The 15,518-nt window shown below is 44.1% G+C and overlaps 1 protein-coding gene across 2 annotated transcripts in view; it reads left to right on the forward strand.

Moving 5' to 3' along the window:
- LOC123741587 (deoxynucleoside triphosphate triphosphohydrolase SAMHD1) overlaps nucleotides 1–11,507 on the forward strand; it is a 52,764-nt gene extending 41,257 nt beyond the window's left edge. Inside the window, exons 11-16 of one of the 2 annotated variants that reach the window (XM_045714350.1) lie at nucleotides 9,150–9,265; nucleotides 9,535–9,653; nucleotides 9,799–9,894; nucleotides 10,057–10,161; nucleotides 10,259–10,396; nucleotides 10,592–11,507. In XM_045714350.1, coding sequence (XP_045570306.1) covers nucleotides 9,150–9,265; nucleotides 9,535–9,653; nucleotides 9,799–9,894; nucleotides 10,057–10,161; nucleotides 10,259–10,396; nucleotides 10,592–10,624 — 607 coding nt within the window. In that variant the 3' untranslated portion in view covers nucleotides 10,625–11,507. Of the gene's footprint in view, nucleotides 1–9,149; nucleotides 9,266–9,534; nucleotides 9,675–9,798; nucleotides 9,895–10,056; nucleotides 10,162–10,258; nucleotides 10,397–10,591 lie in introns of both variants that reach the window. The other variant, XM_045714349.1, reaches the window with a different exon arrangement.
- Nucleotides 11,508–15,518: the final 4,011 nt, after the last annotated feature.

Consider the following 15,518-nt stretch of genomic DNA (forward strand, 5'->3'; position numbering starts at 1 on the left):
TCCAGTGGTCCCTGCACTGGCCATCCATAGAGGAGTTCGAATGGTGAGAAACCTGTCGATGCCTGAGGCACCTCCCTGTAAGCAAAAAGCAGAAAGGGTAACCACTTATCCCAGTCTTTACCAGTGTCAGCCACAAACTTCCTCAGCATATTCTTGAGCGTTTGATTGAATCTCTCTACAAGCCCATCCGTTTGGGGATGGTAGGGAGTGGTCCTCAAGCCTTTAATGCCCAGCTGTCGGTGGAGTTGAACCATCAGTCGTGAAGTGAAGTTTGTGCCTTGGTCCGTCAGGATTTCATCTGGGATTCCTACACGAGAAAAGAGCTGAACAAGAGCACTGATTATTTTTGGAGTGGTTATGGAACGGAGTGGGAAGGCTTCTGGGAACCGGGTGGCATAGTCACAGATCACCAATATATACTGGTAACCTGCACTACTCTTCTCCAAGGGTCCAACAATGTCCATTGCAATTCTCTTGAATGGGGTAGAGATAACTGGCAGTGAACATAGAGGAGCCCGGTCAGACCTACGGACAGCACTGGTTTTCTGTCACGTGGGGCATGTTTTGCAGTATGTTTGTACATCAGTATACATGGAGGGCCAAAAGAAACGGGAGCCTAGCCTAAGATAGGTCTTATGTTGCCCTAGATGGCCTGCCCATGGAACTGTATGTGCAAGGTTGAGAACAAGTGGTCTACATGTAGATGGCACCACTAACTTCCTGCTATCTGCTTCTGACCCAAGGTAGAGTATGTGGTTGTCTACTGTGTATATTCCCCCACATGAAGATTGGCTGTCCCCAGCTAAGGCCTTATCAAATAAACCTTTCAAGGTTGCATCAGACTTCTGCAGTGTAGCAAAATTTTGTGGAACTTCCCATTGCACTTCTAACCCAGACACATCAGCAACAGGTACAGGGGTTCCCACATACTTCTCAAGACGCCGCTGGCGGCGTGACTTTCTGGGCCCTTTGGTTCCCCCCTCACACAGACTATCACACAAGTCAGGCAGAGGTTGTAAACCAGCTTTGGCCTGTGCACGAGTGACAACTGAACATGACACCTGAACATCAGACTGGCAAACTGACTGCTCATATAGCTGACCCCCCACACTTCCCAACAGATCAGAGAGTACAGGCACATCCCTCCCCAAAATCATCTCAAAAGGTAGCTTCTCCATTACCCCAACTTTGAGGAGGTATTTCTGACCCTGAATCTCCACTGTGAGTTCAGCTGTGGGCTGCTGTGACTGGTCACCATGGACACATTGGATCAGTGTCTGGTGACCGTAATCAATGTCATTAACAGGTACATTACATTTTCTGATCAACGACAGGGAACTGCCGGTGTCAATCATTGCAGTAAGACTTTTACCATTCACTTTTACAGGTACCAAGACTGACCCTTCCCCAGTCTGTCTATTCTGAACACCATCCCCCTCTCTGGGCACATAACAGTAACCTGAGAGCTTGGATTTACGTAGCGGACACATTGAAGCCTTGTGCCCCTGCTGTCGGCAGTAAAAACAGGTCAGACCCCTCCCATCAGAGCGAACTGCATAATCCCTTACCTCCCTCCTCCCAGACACATAACCCCCAGAGTTACCTCCACCATCTCGGGTATCTCTGATGTCCCTTGTGTCTCGGAGACTCCTTGGAGCGGGTGCTGCAGGTCGTGGTGGGCCCCCTTTACGTGCATTATGGTACTGCAGCGCAAGCTTGGCCGCCATAAGCCCGTCCTTGGGCTCGTGCTCTCGAACCCAGGTTCGAATGTCGTGTGGTAGAACTTGTAGAAGTTGCTCGAGGATGATGACCTCACCGATCTCGTCCTGTGTCTTCTCCTCTGGTTGAACCCATCATCGGTAGAGACCCTTGAGGCGGTGGTACGTCTCTGTCGGTGACTCACCCGATGGCGTCGATGCAGCTCTAAAGCGTTGACGGTAGGTCTCCGAGGAGATGTCGAACTTCACCAGCAGCGCTTCCTTCAAGCCCTTGTAGACGTTGGACAGCCCCTCATCCATTGCTGTGTAAGCCTCTAAGGCCTTGCCCGTGAGCAATGGGACAAGCCTGCAGGCCCACTCTACCTCCGGCCACTGCCACGTCTTGGCCATTCGCTCAAACCTCAGCAAGTAGTTTTCAATGTCCTCCCCCTGCTGGTATGAGGGCATCTTTGGCTCCTTCCTCAGGAATGCTGGAAGATGAACGTTAACCTCTCTAGGCTAGGCGGGACGAATTCGTCCCACCTACGTAACAGCCACGGCTATCCTGTGGCGCGATTTTCAAAACCTTAAAAATCCTATTACTTCAATTTCTCAAACATATGACTATTTTACAGCCATTTAAAGATAAGACTCTCGTTAATCTAACCACACTGTCCGATTTCAAAAAGGCTTTACAACGAAAGCAAAACATTAGATTATGTCAGCAGAGTACCAAGCCAGAAATAATCAGACACCCATTTTTCAAGCCAGCATATAATGTCACCAAAACCCAGAAGACAGCTAAATGCAGCACTCACCTTTGATGATCTTCATCAGATGACAACCCTAGGACATTATGTTATACAATACATGCATGTTTTGTTCAATCAAGTTCATATTTATATCAAAAACCAGCTTTTTACATTAGCATGTGACGTTCAGAACTAGCATACCCCCCGCAAACTTCCGGGGAATTCGCTAACATTTTACTAAATTACTCACGATAAACGTTCACAAAAAGCATAACAATTATTTTAAGAATTATAGATACAGACCTCCTCTATGCACTCGATATGTCCGATTTTAAAATAGCTTTTTGGTGAAAGCACATTTTGCAATATTCTAAGTACATAGCCCAGGCATCACGGGCTCGCTATTTAGACACCCGGCAAGTTTAGCACTCACCATAATCATATTTACTATTATAAAAATTTCATTACCTTTTGTTGTCTTCGTCAGAATACACACCCAGGACAGCTACTTCAATAACAAATGTTGGTTTGGTCCAAAATAATCCATCGTTATATCCGAATAGCGGCGTTTTGTTCGTGCGTTCCAGACGCTATCCGAAATAGTAAAGAAGTGTCACGCGCTTGGCGCAATTCGTGACAATAAAATTCTAAGTATTCCATTACCGTACTTCGAAGCATGTCAACCGCTGTTTAAAATCAATTTTTACGACATTTTTCTCGTAGAAAAGCGATAATATTCCGACAGGGAATCTCCTTTTCGGCAAACAGAGGAAAAAAATCCCAAAGGCGGGGGCGGTCGGGGTCACGCGCATAAGCTAGTGTCTCTTGATGGGCCACTTGAGAAAGGCGATAATGTGTTTCAGCCTGGGGCTGGAATGACGACATTCTGTTTTTTCCCGGGCTCTGAGAGCCTATGGAAGACGTGGGAAGTGTCACGTTAGAGCAGAGATCCTTAGTAAATGATAGAGATGGAAAAGAAGTTCAACAAATGGTCAGACAGGCCACTTCCTGTAAAGGAATCTCTCAGGTTTTGACCTGCCATTTGAGTTCTGTTATACTCACAGACACCATTCAAACAGTTTTAGAAAATTTAGGGTGTTTTCTATCCATATGTAATAAGTATATGCATATTCTAGTTACTGAGTAGGAGTGGTAACCAGATTAAATCGGGTATGTTTTTTATCCAGCCGTGTCAATGCTGCCCCCCTAGCCCTAACAGGTTAACACTGCTGGACTGGTCTCCTGGTGCTGGGGCTGGCCTCATTACTGCTTGGGGATCCTGCTGTGGAGTTGAAGTCCCTGCTGCGTCGAGCCTTTGTCGTCCTGGTGTTGGCAGACCCAATCTTGGGCTCTCACTGACGAGTTCCGCTTGGTGAGGAGCTGTGAGGATAGATTGGCGTAGGCCCCGAAACTCCTGCTTGAGGTCTTCGTCCCTCTTCTCAACCGGTAGTTCAAACAGTTCTGGTTGTGTTTGGCCCCTTGGTCGGGCTCCTAGTTTCTCATAATTAACCTCTTCACCAGAAGATTCCATGGTATTCCACCCAGTTTCAACTTCAATGACCTTTTATGACAGTTGATGCTGCTGCTGTGAACGCAATCCTGTACGCATTCCTTTACCTCTCTTGTTGGAATTCACTGATTTGCGGTGCGCCATCCCACTGCTGCCACCATATGTCACGTAGAGTAGGCCAGAAGGCTAAACTGGAAAACCTAACCTCTATAAAAAATAAAAAGATGGCGGAGCCGCAAAAGTTCTTCTGTGCAAAGGTGTTTATTTACATAGTGATTCCGGAACAAAACAACAGTACTGCCATCAAACATATACCTTATGGGACAGCTTAAAAACAAAGCTGCCCCACCCACAGCTCAATCCAAAATGCCTCCCCATGAACTGAAAGAGAGGCTCCTTTTGTAGGGGTAGCCCCTCCCCTCAGAACAATTAACACTAATTAATTAAGCAATTACCTATTCAACATACAGTTTCCATTTATCTAAACATACCAAAATATATACATTGCAACACGTTTATGAAACAACATCACAATATAACATTTACAAAATTACATCACTACTGACAGTGTCTTCCAATATGCCCGTTTACATTAATGAGCCATTCCGGACAGGCACTACAAAGTAAGCCCAATTCCCTTAGCTCGGGTCCTTATCCAGCATACCTGGAAGCTACAGAGATGGAGAGAGAGAGGAACAGAACAAACAACCGCGCTCATCCATAACATCGATAAGTATACTAAATATTGCTTATATTAAATATGAACACCTGTCTTTATTTCTTTATACCCTAACTGGTTACTGAAGTAAGTGTGAAATGTATGTACTAAGATAGAGACGTTAACCTCTATGGGCTAGGTGGGACGTATCAGGTCAAACACTATTTTTACAGAAGTTTACTAAGGGTTGGTAACAGGCTGATTGGTCGGCTATTTTAGCCAGTAAAGGGGGCTTTACTATTCTTAGGAAGCGGAAGGACTTTAACTTCCCTCCAGGCCTAAGGGCACACACTTTCTAGTAGGCTTAAATTGAAGATGTGGCAACATCATCCGCTGTTATCCACAGTAATCTTCCATCCAAGTTGTCAGACCTCAGTGGCTTGTCATTGTTGATAGACAACAATAATTTGTTCACCTCTTCCACACTCACTTTAAGGAATTCAAAAGTATAATTCTTGTCTTTCATAATTTGTCACATATACTTGGATGTGTAGTGTCAGCGTTTGTTGCTGGCATGTCACCCCTAAGTTTGTTCATCTTGCCAATGAAAAATAAATGAAAGTAGTTGTCAATATCAGTGGGTTTTGTGATAAATTAGTCATCTGATTCAATGAATGATGGAGCCGAGTAGGCATTGTTATCCTAAAGGGACATAGTCATGGTAGCCAAAATAATGGCCTGCCCAGCATGTTTGTTGCTTAATTAACTCAGAAACCACACCTGTGTGGAAGCACCTGCTTTAACCTCTCTAGGGTAGGTGGCACCAAATCGTCCCACCTACGCAACAGCCAGTCTAATCCCGTGGCGCGATATTCAAATACCTTAAAAATGCTATTACTTCAATTTCTCAAACATATAACTATTTTACACCATTTTAAAGACAGGACTCTCCTTTATCTAACCACACTGTCCGATTTCAAAAAGGCTTTACAACGAAAGAAAAACATTAGATTATGTTTGCAGAGTACCCAGCCAGAAATAATCAGACACCCATTTTTCAAGCTAGCATATAATGTCACATAAACCCAAACCACAGCTAAATGCAGCACTAACCTTTGATGATCTTCATCAGATGACAACCCTAGGACATTATGTTATACAATACATGCATGTTTTGTTCAATCAAGTTCATATTTATATCAAAAAACAGCTTTTTTACATTAGCATGTGACGTTCAGAACTAGCATACCCCCCGCAAACTTCCGGGGAATTTACTAACAATTTACTAAATTACTCATGATAAACGTTCACAAAAAGCATAACAATTATTTTAAGAATTATAGATACAGAACTCCTCTATGCACTCGATATGTCCGATTTTAAAATAGCTTTTTGGTGAAAGCACATTTTGCAATATTCTAAGTACATAGCCCAGCCATCACGGGCTAGCTATTTAGACACCCAGCAAGTTTAGCCTTCACCAAAATCAGATTTACTATAACAAAAATGTTATTACCTTTCCTGTTCTTCGTCAGAATGCACTCCCAGGACTTCTACTTCAATGACAAATGTTGGTTTGGTCCCAAATAATCCATCGTTATATCCAAACAGCGGCGTTTTGTTCGATGCGTTCAAGACACTATCCGAAATGGTAAATCAGGGTTACGAGCATGGCGCATTTCGTGACAAAAAAATTCTAAATATTCCATTACCGTACTTCGAAGCATGTCAACCGCTGTTTAAAATCAATTTTTATGCAATTTATCTCGTAAAAAGCGATAATATTCCGACCGGGAATCTGCGTTTCGGTAAACAGAGGAAAAAAAGAAAGATGGGGGCGACCAGTGCACGCCCCTAAGCCCACTGTCCCCTGATCGGCCACTTGACAAAGGCGATAATGTGTTTCAGCCTGGGGCTGGAATGACGACATTCAGCTTTTTCCCGGGCTCTGAGAGCCTATGGGAGCCGTGGGAAGTGTCACGTTACCGCAGAGATCCTTTGTTTTGGAAAGAGATGTCAAAGAAAGCCAATAAATGGTCAGACAGGCCACTTCCTGTAAAGGAATCTCTCAGGTTTTTGCCTGCCATATGAGTTCTGTTATACTCACAGACACCATTCAAACAGTTTTAGAAACTTTAGGGTGTTTTCTATCCATATCTAATAAGTATATGCATATTCTAGTTACTGGGTAGGAGTAGTAACCAGATTAAATCGGGTACGTTTTTTATCCGGCGGTGTAAATACTGCCCCCTAGCCCTAAGAGGTTAAATACACTTTACTCGAGTTTCCATAACTTTGTACGTTTTTTTAAGTTAAGAACAAATTCTTATTTACAATGACTGCCTACCCCCGGCCAAACCCAGACGACTCTGGGCCAATTGCCCGACGCCCTATGGGACTCCCAATCACGTCCGGTTGTGATACAACCTGGAATCGAACCAGGGTCTGTAGTGACGCCTCTAGCACTGAGATGTAGTGCATTAGACTGCTGCGCCACTCGGGAGCCCTACAGTACCAGTCAAAAGTTTGGACACACCAACTCATTCAAGGGTTTTTTACTATTTCTACATTGTAGAATAATAGTGAAGACATCAAAACTATGAAATAACACATATGGAATCATGTAGTAACCAAACAATGGTAAAACAAATCAAAATATATTTTAGATTCTTCAAAGTAGTCACCATTTGCCTTGATAATAGCGTTGCACACGTTTGGCATTCTCTCAACCAGCTTCACCTGGAATGCATTTCCAACTATCTTGAAGAAGTTCCCACATATGCTGAGCACTTGTTAGCTGCTTTTCCATCACTCTGTGGTCCAACTCATCCCAAACCATCTCAATTGGGTTGAGGTCGGGTGATTGTGGAGGCCAGGTCATCTGATACAGCACTCCATCACTCTCCTTCTTGGTCAAATAGCCCATACACAGCCTGGAGGTGTGTTGGATCATTGTCCTGCTGAAGATCAAATGATAATCCCACTAAGCGTAAACCAGATGGGATGGCATATCGCTGTGGTAGCCATGCTGGTTAAGTGTGCCTTGAATTCTAAATAAATCACAGACAGTGTCACCAGCAAAGCACCATCACACCTCCTCCTCCATGCTTCATGGTGGGAAATACACATGAGGAGATCATCCATTCACCTACTCTGCGTCTCACAAAGACATGGCAGTTGGAACCAAAAATCTTAAATTTGGACTCATCAGACCAAAGGACAGATTTCCACCGGTCTAATGTCCATTGCTCGTGTTTCTTGGCCCAAGCAAGTCTCTTCTTCTTATTGGTGTCCTTTAGTAGGGGTTTCTTTGCAGCGCTTAGACCATGAAGGCCTGATTCACGCTGTCTCCTCTGAACTGTTGATGTTGAACTCTGTGAAGCATTTATTTGGGCTGCAATCTGAGGTGCAGTTAACTCTAATGAACTTATCCTCTGCAGAAGAGGTAACTCTGGGTCTTCCTTTCCTGTGGCGGTCCTCATGAGAGCCAGTTTCATCATAGCGCTTGACGGTTAAACTTTTGAAGTTGTTGACATTTTCCATATTGACTGACTTTCATGTCTTAAAGTAATGATGAACTGACCTTCATGTCTTAAAGTAATGATGGACTGACCTTCATGTCTTAAAGTAATGATGGACTGACCTTCATGTCTTAAAGTAATGATGGACTGTCGTTTCTCTTTGCTTATTTGAGCTGTTCTTGCCATAATATGGACTTGGTATTTTACCAAAAAGGGCTATCTTCTGTATACCACCCCTACCTTGTCACAACACAACTGATTGGCTCAAACGCATTAAGGAAAGAAATTCCACAAATGAACTTTTAACAAGGCACACCTTTTTTATTTGAAATGCAGTCCAGGTGACTACTGTTAGGTTCTAATTTTTCAGAGTAAGTAACTCACGGACACTAGAGAAGCTTAACCAAGTTGAATTCTCCCCAAAGGGTCGTTACAGCTGTAATTCAGACACAGACATGGCTTCCCCCGTGGTGGTATTCAGACCCCACTTTGGGTGGAGTCTCCTCCTCATCTCTAAACATTGCGTCATTCTCGCTAAGCAGGGAACTAAGTCATATGAACCTTCAGCGGTTTCTTCCCTTGTCAGTACTGTCACGGTTGGTTTCCCTGCACTCAGTCCCTCCCAAGCTTCATTATGGCATCCCTCATGTCTCCTTTGTAACTAATGTTCCTATACTCTGAGTATAACAATGTTCAACGTTTACCCCAGGATCCAAGAGTGTGCAAAGCTGTCATCAAGGCAAAGGGCGGCTACTTTGAAGAATCTCAAATATAAAATATATTTTGATTTGTTTAACATTTCTTAATTTTGATGTCTTCATTATCATTCTACAAAGTAGAAAACAAAGGGAAAAACCCTGGAATGAGTAGGTTTGTCCAAACTTTTGACTGGTACTGTGTATCTGTTTTATTTCCTATCTTTTATTCATTCATACAGGTTCTCAGAAATTGAGTTTTTTTTCTGCTGTATGTTATATGTTGAAAATGAGATGTTATATTGTCTTTTTTCAGGATCACAGAGGCCTTTATCAAGGCGAACCCCCACATCCAGATTCAAGGTTCAGGGGGAAAGATGTTCACCATCTCCGCAGCAATAGACGACATGGAGGCCTACACTAAACTCACTGGTCCGTTCAACCCCATAGAAATATAAAGTGTACAATGGCTCTGGTCTGTTCTACTTACCCAGACAACCAGAGCTTTGAGAGTTTTATGCGTCAAGGCTGTCCAAACAGGCTGGGTTTGCCATACCTGTTTTTTTTGTGTGGTACATTCCTGTCCATACAATTACTGCTGGGTTTGGTTTGCATGATTACCTCTCATCTTCCCACGCTCCTTATCACCTTGTCTCTCCCTCTCACCTGTCTCTCTCCCTTTCTCCTCCCTTCCCCTGTAGACAATATGTTTGAGCAGATTCTGTACTCGTCGTCCTCTAAGCTGGCTGAGGCCAGAGAGATCCTTCAAAACATCACCTGCAGACGCCTCTACAAGTGTGTGGGACAGACCCAGACTGAGGTGCGCGTGGAGGTTTCACAGGTGTGTGTGTGCGTGTGCGTGTGTGTGTGTGTTTGGAGAGAGGATATCCTTCCAGGGCTTACTAGCAGAGCTTTCTACGAGATTCATATTATGTGCCTCTCATCCTCGTCTTCTCTTCCCCCAGAAAAAGCTCCTGGAGTGGGCAGGCTGTGTGGCGAGGTCCAGGCCTCGGAATGACCTTAAACATGTTACTCTGCAGCCAGAGGACTTTGTTGTCCATGTGAGTGTCCAGTCTTTTCACCTCAATCAGGGAACTGATTGAATACATTTTACCATAGCCCCCCCGCCTTCTCTATAGGTAACCCTTTGTTACCAGTTGCTCTGTTGAAAATAGGTATCTCTTTGCATGTCCATCTCTACCCCCTATCTTTCTCTCCATCAGATCATCAACATGGACTGGGGTATGAAGGAGAAGAACCCCATCAACAACATGCGTTTCTACTGTAAGAACGACCCAACCAAAGCTTACCAGATCAGCAAGGACCAGGTCACTACTTCAATGCACTTACGTATACCTATTTTAGAATTATCCAATCATTTTTGGAGCTTGGAAACATGATATAAGGCAATTGTTGTTCCTGTAGGTGTCCAAGCTGCTGCCAGAAAGGTTTGCTGAGCAGCTTATCAGGGTCTACTGTAAGAAGACTGATGAGAGGACCATGGAGGCAGCTAAGAAGAACTTTGCCCAGTGGTGTATGGATATGAACTTCTCCAAACCTCAGGTCAGGAGGCCTCGCTCTTTCCTTTATATATCATTTTATCTCAAGCTTTTAGCGTTTTTACATTGTGTGGGGAAGATGACAGTGCAAGGCCAAGCCAGCTAGCTATCACTATCTTACCTGCACCACACAGAGTATTTTTCCTATGTTTAAAATTGACACTGGTATCCCTGTGTGTTTGTGTTCACATTTGTTTAGGATGGAGATGTGATTACACCAGAGGTCACCTAGGACCAGGGGTTGGTGACCACCACCTCAAGAAAATGAGTCAGGCTTTCAGAAGAAGTCTCTTTACTCAGGGTTCTGTTCACTCTGATTCAGTTTTCCAGGGATTAGATCATGTAGTCTTTCTTTTATTTACTTTTGATGTTTTATTTCAAGCGTACATTTTAGGTTTGGTTATCTTAACGTTATGCTATTTCATGGTAAGAGAAGTGTAGGAGTATGTGAGTATACATACCTGTTCTCCCAGGCTATGCATGTTGACGTGCCACTATCACACATGGCTCTTTCAGATAGCCAAGCAACGACTTTTACATATTTATCCATCCTGGTGGAAGTTACTCTTTGGACAATCATGCTTTACCTTGTAATACTCCCAAAGCTGAATGGGAACTTATCCTTGGTGTTATATTGATCAACATGCAAACAAACAGGTAACCGTTGTTTGTGTTTCAGGGCATTGTCTTTCTTTTATGCATGGTTTCTACGCTGTTTTAGTTGTTATATACCCAGCTACCATAGTTAGCCTGGTCATGCATATCTACAGTATCTAGACTAAAGTAGGAGTTGGCTAAGCACATACAGATCAAAGATCAGGGTACAATGTAGCTTAATTATCTTCCGAAAAGACACCACTTTAACTGACAAACAATGTTAAGTTATCATATTATCTTTGTTTTCATCCATGTACCCTACTGAGGCAAGCAGCTATCTGTCTAGTGTTTGGTATCATTTGGGAGTCTCGTTATCTTCATTTAAACAACATGAACACAATGTTTACCCTAAAGTCTGCCTCGATGAGCCCACAGCTGTTGATCAGACAGACATGTTTGTTGATTTAAGTTATGCACTTTGTTTTAAATAAATAATATAATTTTGAATGAAAGACTAATGAGGTGGAGAGTCTCACTTTTTGAAGGGTTTTGTAATACAGAATGTAACCGGCCACATCTGCGAAATACAACCCTCTTCTCTGCCTGGCTATCTGAGTTCTGTTTCCTTAGAACTTTGTGTAGAAGACAGCTCTAGCATCCTGAATCCTCAATTTAACCATTATAGGGGTGAACAGAAAACAAATCTCGGTTAACCCAGAACAAAAATCTTGCGTTATTTGATCAGCTGCGTGATTTAGTTCTGGGTCCATACCTATTAGAAATTGGGAGTTCCGGTTTGCGAAGTCTCCACCTCACAAAAGGAAACTCTCAGCCGTAAACCAGATGTAACCTGGATATAGACGTTCCATAAATCGGCATGCGAAAGTGAGTAGATTACCTTGAAAACAATGGTCAGGCATCTTGGACGCAGTTTCCAGTTATTATTCCTCAGTGGAATTACTGCTGCTCCTTATACCAGAGACGGAAGAGGAAGCTGAGACATCCGACTCAATGTTTTCTGATCGGGCGGGGCCACTCTGGTCTGCTTATTGCCCCTGACCCGCAGAGGTATCCCTGTGTGCTAACACTTACACAGACCGAGACCTTGGGGGGGTCTATGGTAAACGGCTTGAGTCGTTCATCTTAGGTTATACTATGCATTCCATCCCGTTGTGAGAGGGTCAGTGCTGTCTGGGTTCCTTGGGACATTCCTACCCTAAACCTTAACCCCTAACCTTAACCCTTACCTTAACAATGCTGCTCGCTCAATAGGCCTATTTGGAAGTTGATAACTTGGTAGCCTACAGACAGAATAATCTTCTCTTTTCAGCAGGATCCATTTGCTTTCCAACCTGCAATTGTATTTGAAATATTGCGAAAGCCCTGTTGTAGCTGCATCACTGACAGATTTGCCACATGTTCCCAACTTGTAGGCATGCCTTGTGATTGGGCTACACACAATCCACAGCTATTTTTTTAAATAAGCTATTGATCCTCTCTGGCTAAATTACAGGCCTACTCCTGGTGTAGTAATCTGAATGATTTCATTTCTTTCTGAACAGACAGAAGTAATCTATCACTTAGGCAAATGTATTTTAATGTATCGGGTGCTGCACCAACTCAAGCACCCTTCCTGCGGGGCTATGATTCTATAAGGAAATAAATGATTAAGTGCAACTGCTGGAGAGATAAGAGTTGCAGGCTCGTTTCTATCAGAGCAGAGAGAGAGAGGGAGATTATAGAAACTGAATCTCCTAGTTCTCCCACCACAGCAATGGCCACTCCTTGGTCTATATAAAGTTGTGGCCAAAACTTTTGAGAATGACATAAATATAAATTTTCATAAAGTCTGCTGCCTCAGTTTGTATGATGGCAATTTGCATGTACTCTAGAATGTTATGAAGAGTGATCAGATGAATTGCAATTAATTGCAAAGTCCCTCTTTGCCATGCAAATGAACTGAATTCCCCCCCCAAAATTCCACTGCATTTCAGCCCTGCCACAAAAGGACCAGCTGACATCATGTCAGTGATGCTCTCGTTAACACAGGTGTGAGTGTTGACGAGGACAAGGCTGGAGATCACTCTCTCATGCTGATTGAGTTTGAATAACAGACTGGAAGCTTCAAAAGGAGGCTGGTGCTTGGAATCATTGTTCTTCCTTTGTCAACTAGGGTTAACTGCAAGGAAACACGTGCCGTCATCATTGCTTTGCACAAAAAGGGCTTCACAGGCAAGGATATTGTTGCCAGTAAGATTGCACCTAAATCAACCATTTATCGGATCATCAAGAACTTCAAGGAGAGCGGTTCAATTGTTGTGAAGAAGGCGAAGGGCAGCAAAGAACCACTTCTCTCATGGAAAAACATCAGGGACAGACTGATATTCTGCAAAAGGTACAGGGATTGGACTGCTGAGAACTGAGGTAAAGTCATTTTCTCTGATGAATCTCCTTTCCGATTGTTTGGGGCATCCGGAAAAAGCTTGTCTGGAGAAGACAAGGTGAGCGCTACCATCAGTCCTGTGTCATGCCAACAGTAAAGCATCCTGAGACCATTCATGTGTGGGGTTGTTTCTCAGCCAAGGGAGTGGGCTCACTCACAATTTTTCCTAAGAACACAGCCATGAATAAAGAATGATACCAACACATCCTCCGAGAGCAACTTCTCCCAACCATCCAGGAACAGTTTGGTGACGAACAATGCCTTTTCCAGCATGATGGAGCACCTTGCCATAAGGCATAAGTGATAACTAAGTGTCTCGGAGAACAAAACATCGATATTTTGGGTCCATGGCACGGAAACTCCCCAGACCTTAATCCCATTGAGAACTTGTGGTCAATGCTCAAGAGGCAAATCCTGGCAAATGGTTTCCGGAACGAATCAGTCCAAAACTGAGAGGTGCTGGATCCTGTGCTGGCAGGATCCTGTGCTGGCAGGATCCTGTGCTGCTGGATCCTGTGCTGCTGGATCCTGTGCTGCTGGATCCTGTGCTGCTGGATCCTGTGCTGACAAGATCCTGTGCTGACAAGATCCTGTGCTGACAAGATCCTGTGCTGACAAGATCCTGTGCTGCTGGATCCTGTGCTGCTGGATCCTGTGCTGGCAGGATCCAGCAAAAATGAAGCACTGCTATCGGCTGCCTAGGCTAGTTCACCCCATGGTGAAACTAGCACTCCTATAGATCTGAAATAATTGGATGGTGAAACTTGCACTCCTGTAGATCTGAAATAATTGGATGGTGAAACTTGCACTCCTATAGATCTAAAATAATTGGATGGTGAAACTTGCCAGTCAATCAGAAATGCAAGTTGAAGCAATTTGGGAATTTTTGAAAGTGAGGACAATCCTTGTCCTGCAATGGAAAGAATGTATACTTGAAAAAATTGATTTAGAAAGAAATAGGCATTTTGAATTAAACGTAGAGTGGAGCTTAGGGGTCCATCTTACCTTCAAAAAATATTCAGCAGTCATAATGTTCCACTGTCAGGAGAGTCATGACAGTCCCCATCTGGTGGGTTCAACCTTGGAAGGATTCTGCAAGTTGCAACCCACCATAAAAAATGACCACGGGATGTCCTGGTTGTGTATCATCATTGCGGTCCCCCTCTGGTGGTTTGCCCTAGCCTCCTCTCGGTACCGCTCCAGCCTGTCTCGCATCTGGAGAACGTACTGGACAATCCCCTGTCCTGAGGTAGCTACTGGGGAACCTTCCCAGCACTTCTTCAGCAGGTCCAGTGGTCCCTGCACTGGCCATCCATAGAGGAGTTCGAATGGTGAGAAACCTGTCGATGCCTGAGGCACCTCCCTGTAAGCAAAAAGCAGAAAGGGTAACCACTTATCCCAGTCTTTACCAGTGTCAGCCACAAACTTCCTCAGCATATTCTTGAGCGTTTGATTGAATCTCTCTACAAGCCCATCCGTTTGGGGATGGTAGGGAGTGGTCCTCAAGCCTTTAATGCCCAGCTGTCGGTGGAGTTGAACCATCAGTCGTGAAGTGAAGTTTGTGCCTTGGTCCGTCAGGATTTCATCTGGGATTCCTACACGAGAAAAGAGCTGAACAAGAGCACTGATTATTTTTGGAGTGGTTATGGAACGGAGTGGGAAGGCTTCTGGGAACCGGGTGGCATAGTCACAGATCACCAATATATACTGGTAACCTGCACTACTCTTTCCCACGGGTCCAACAATGTCCATTGCAATTCTCTTGAATGGGGTAGAGATAACTGGCAGTGAACATAGAGGAGCCCGGTCAGACCTACGGACAGCACTGGTTTTCTGTCACGTGGGGCATGTTTTGCAGTATGTTTGTACATCAGTATACATGGAGGGCCAAAAGAAACGGGAGCCTAGCCTAAGATAGGTCTTATGTTGCCCTAGATGGCCTGCCCATGGAACTGTATGTGCAAGGTTGAGAACAAGTGGTCTACATGTAGATGGCACCACTAACTTCCTGCTATCTGCTTCTGACCCAAGGTAGAGTATGTGGTTGTCTACTGTGTATATTCCCCCACATGAAGATTGGCTGTCC

Source organism: Salmo salar, chromosome ssa03 (assembly GCF_905237065.1).
Source record: "Salmo salar chromosome ssa03, Ssal_v3.1, whole genome shotgun sequence".
NCBI classification, from domain to species: Eukaryota; Metazoa; Chordata; class Actinopteri; order Salmoniformes; family Salmonidae; genus Salmo; species Salmo salar.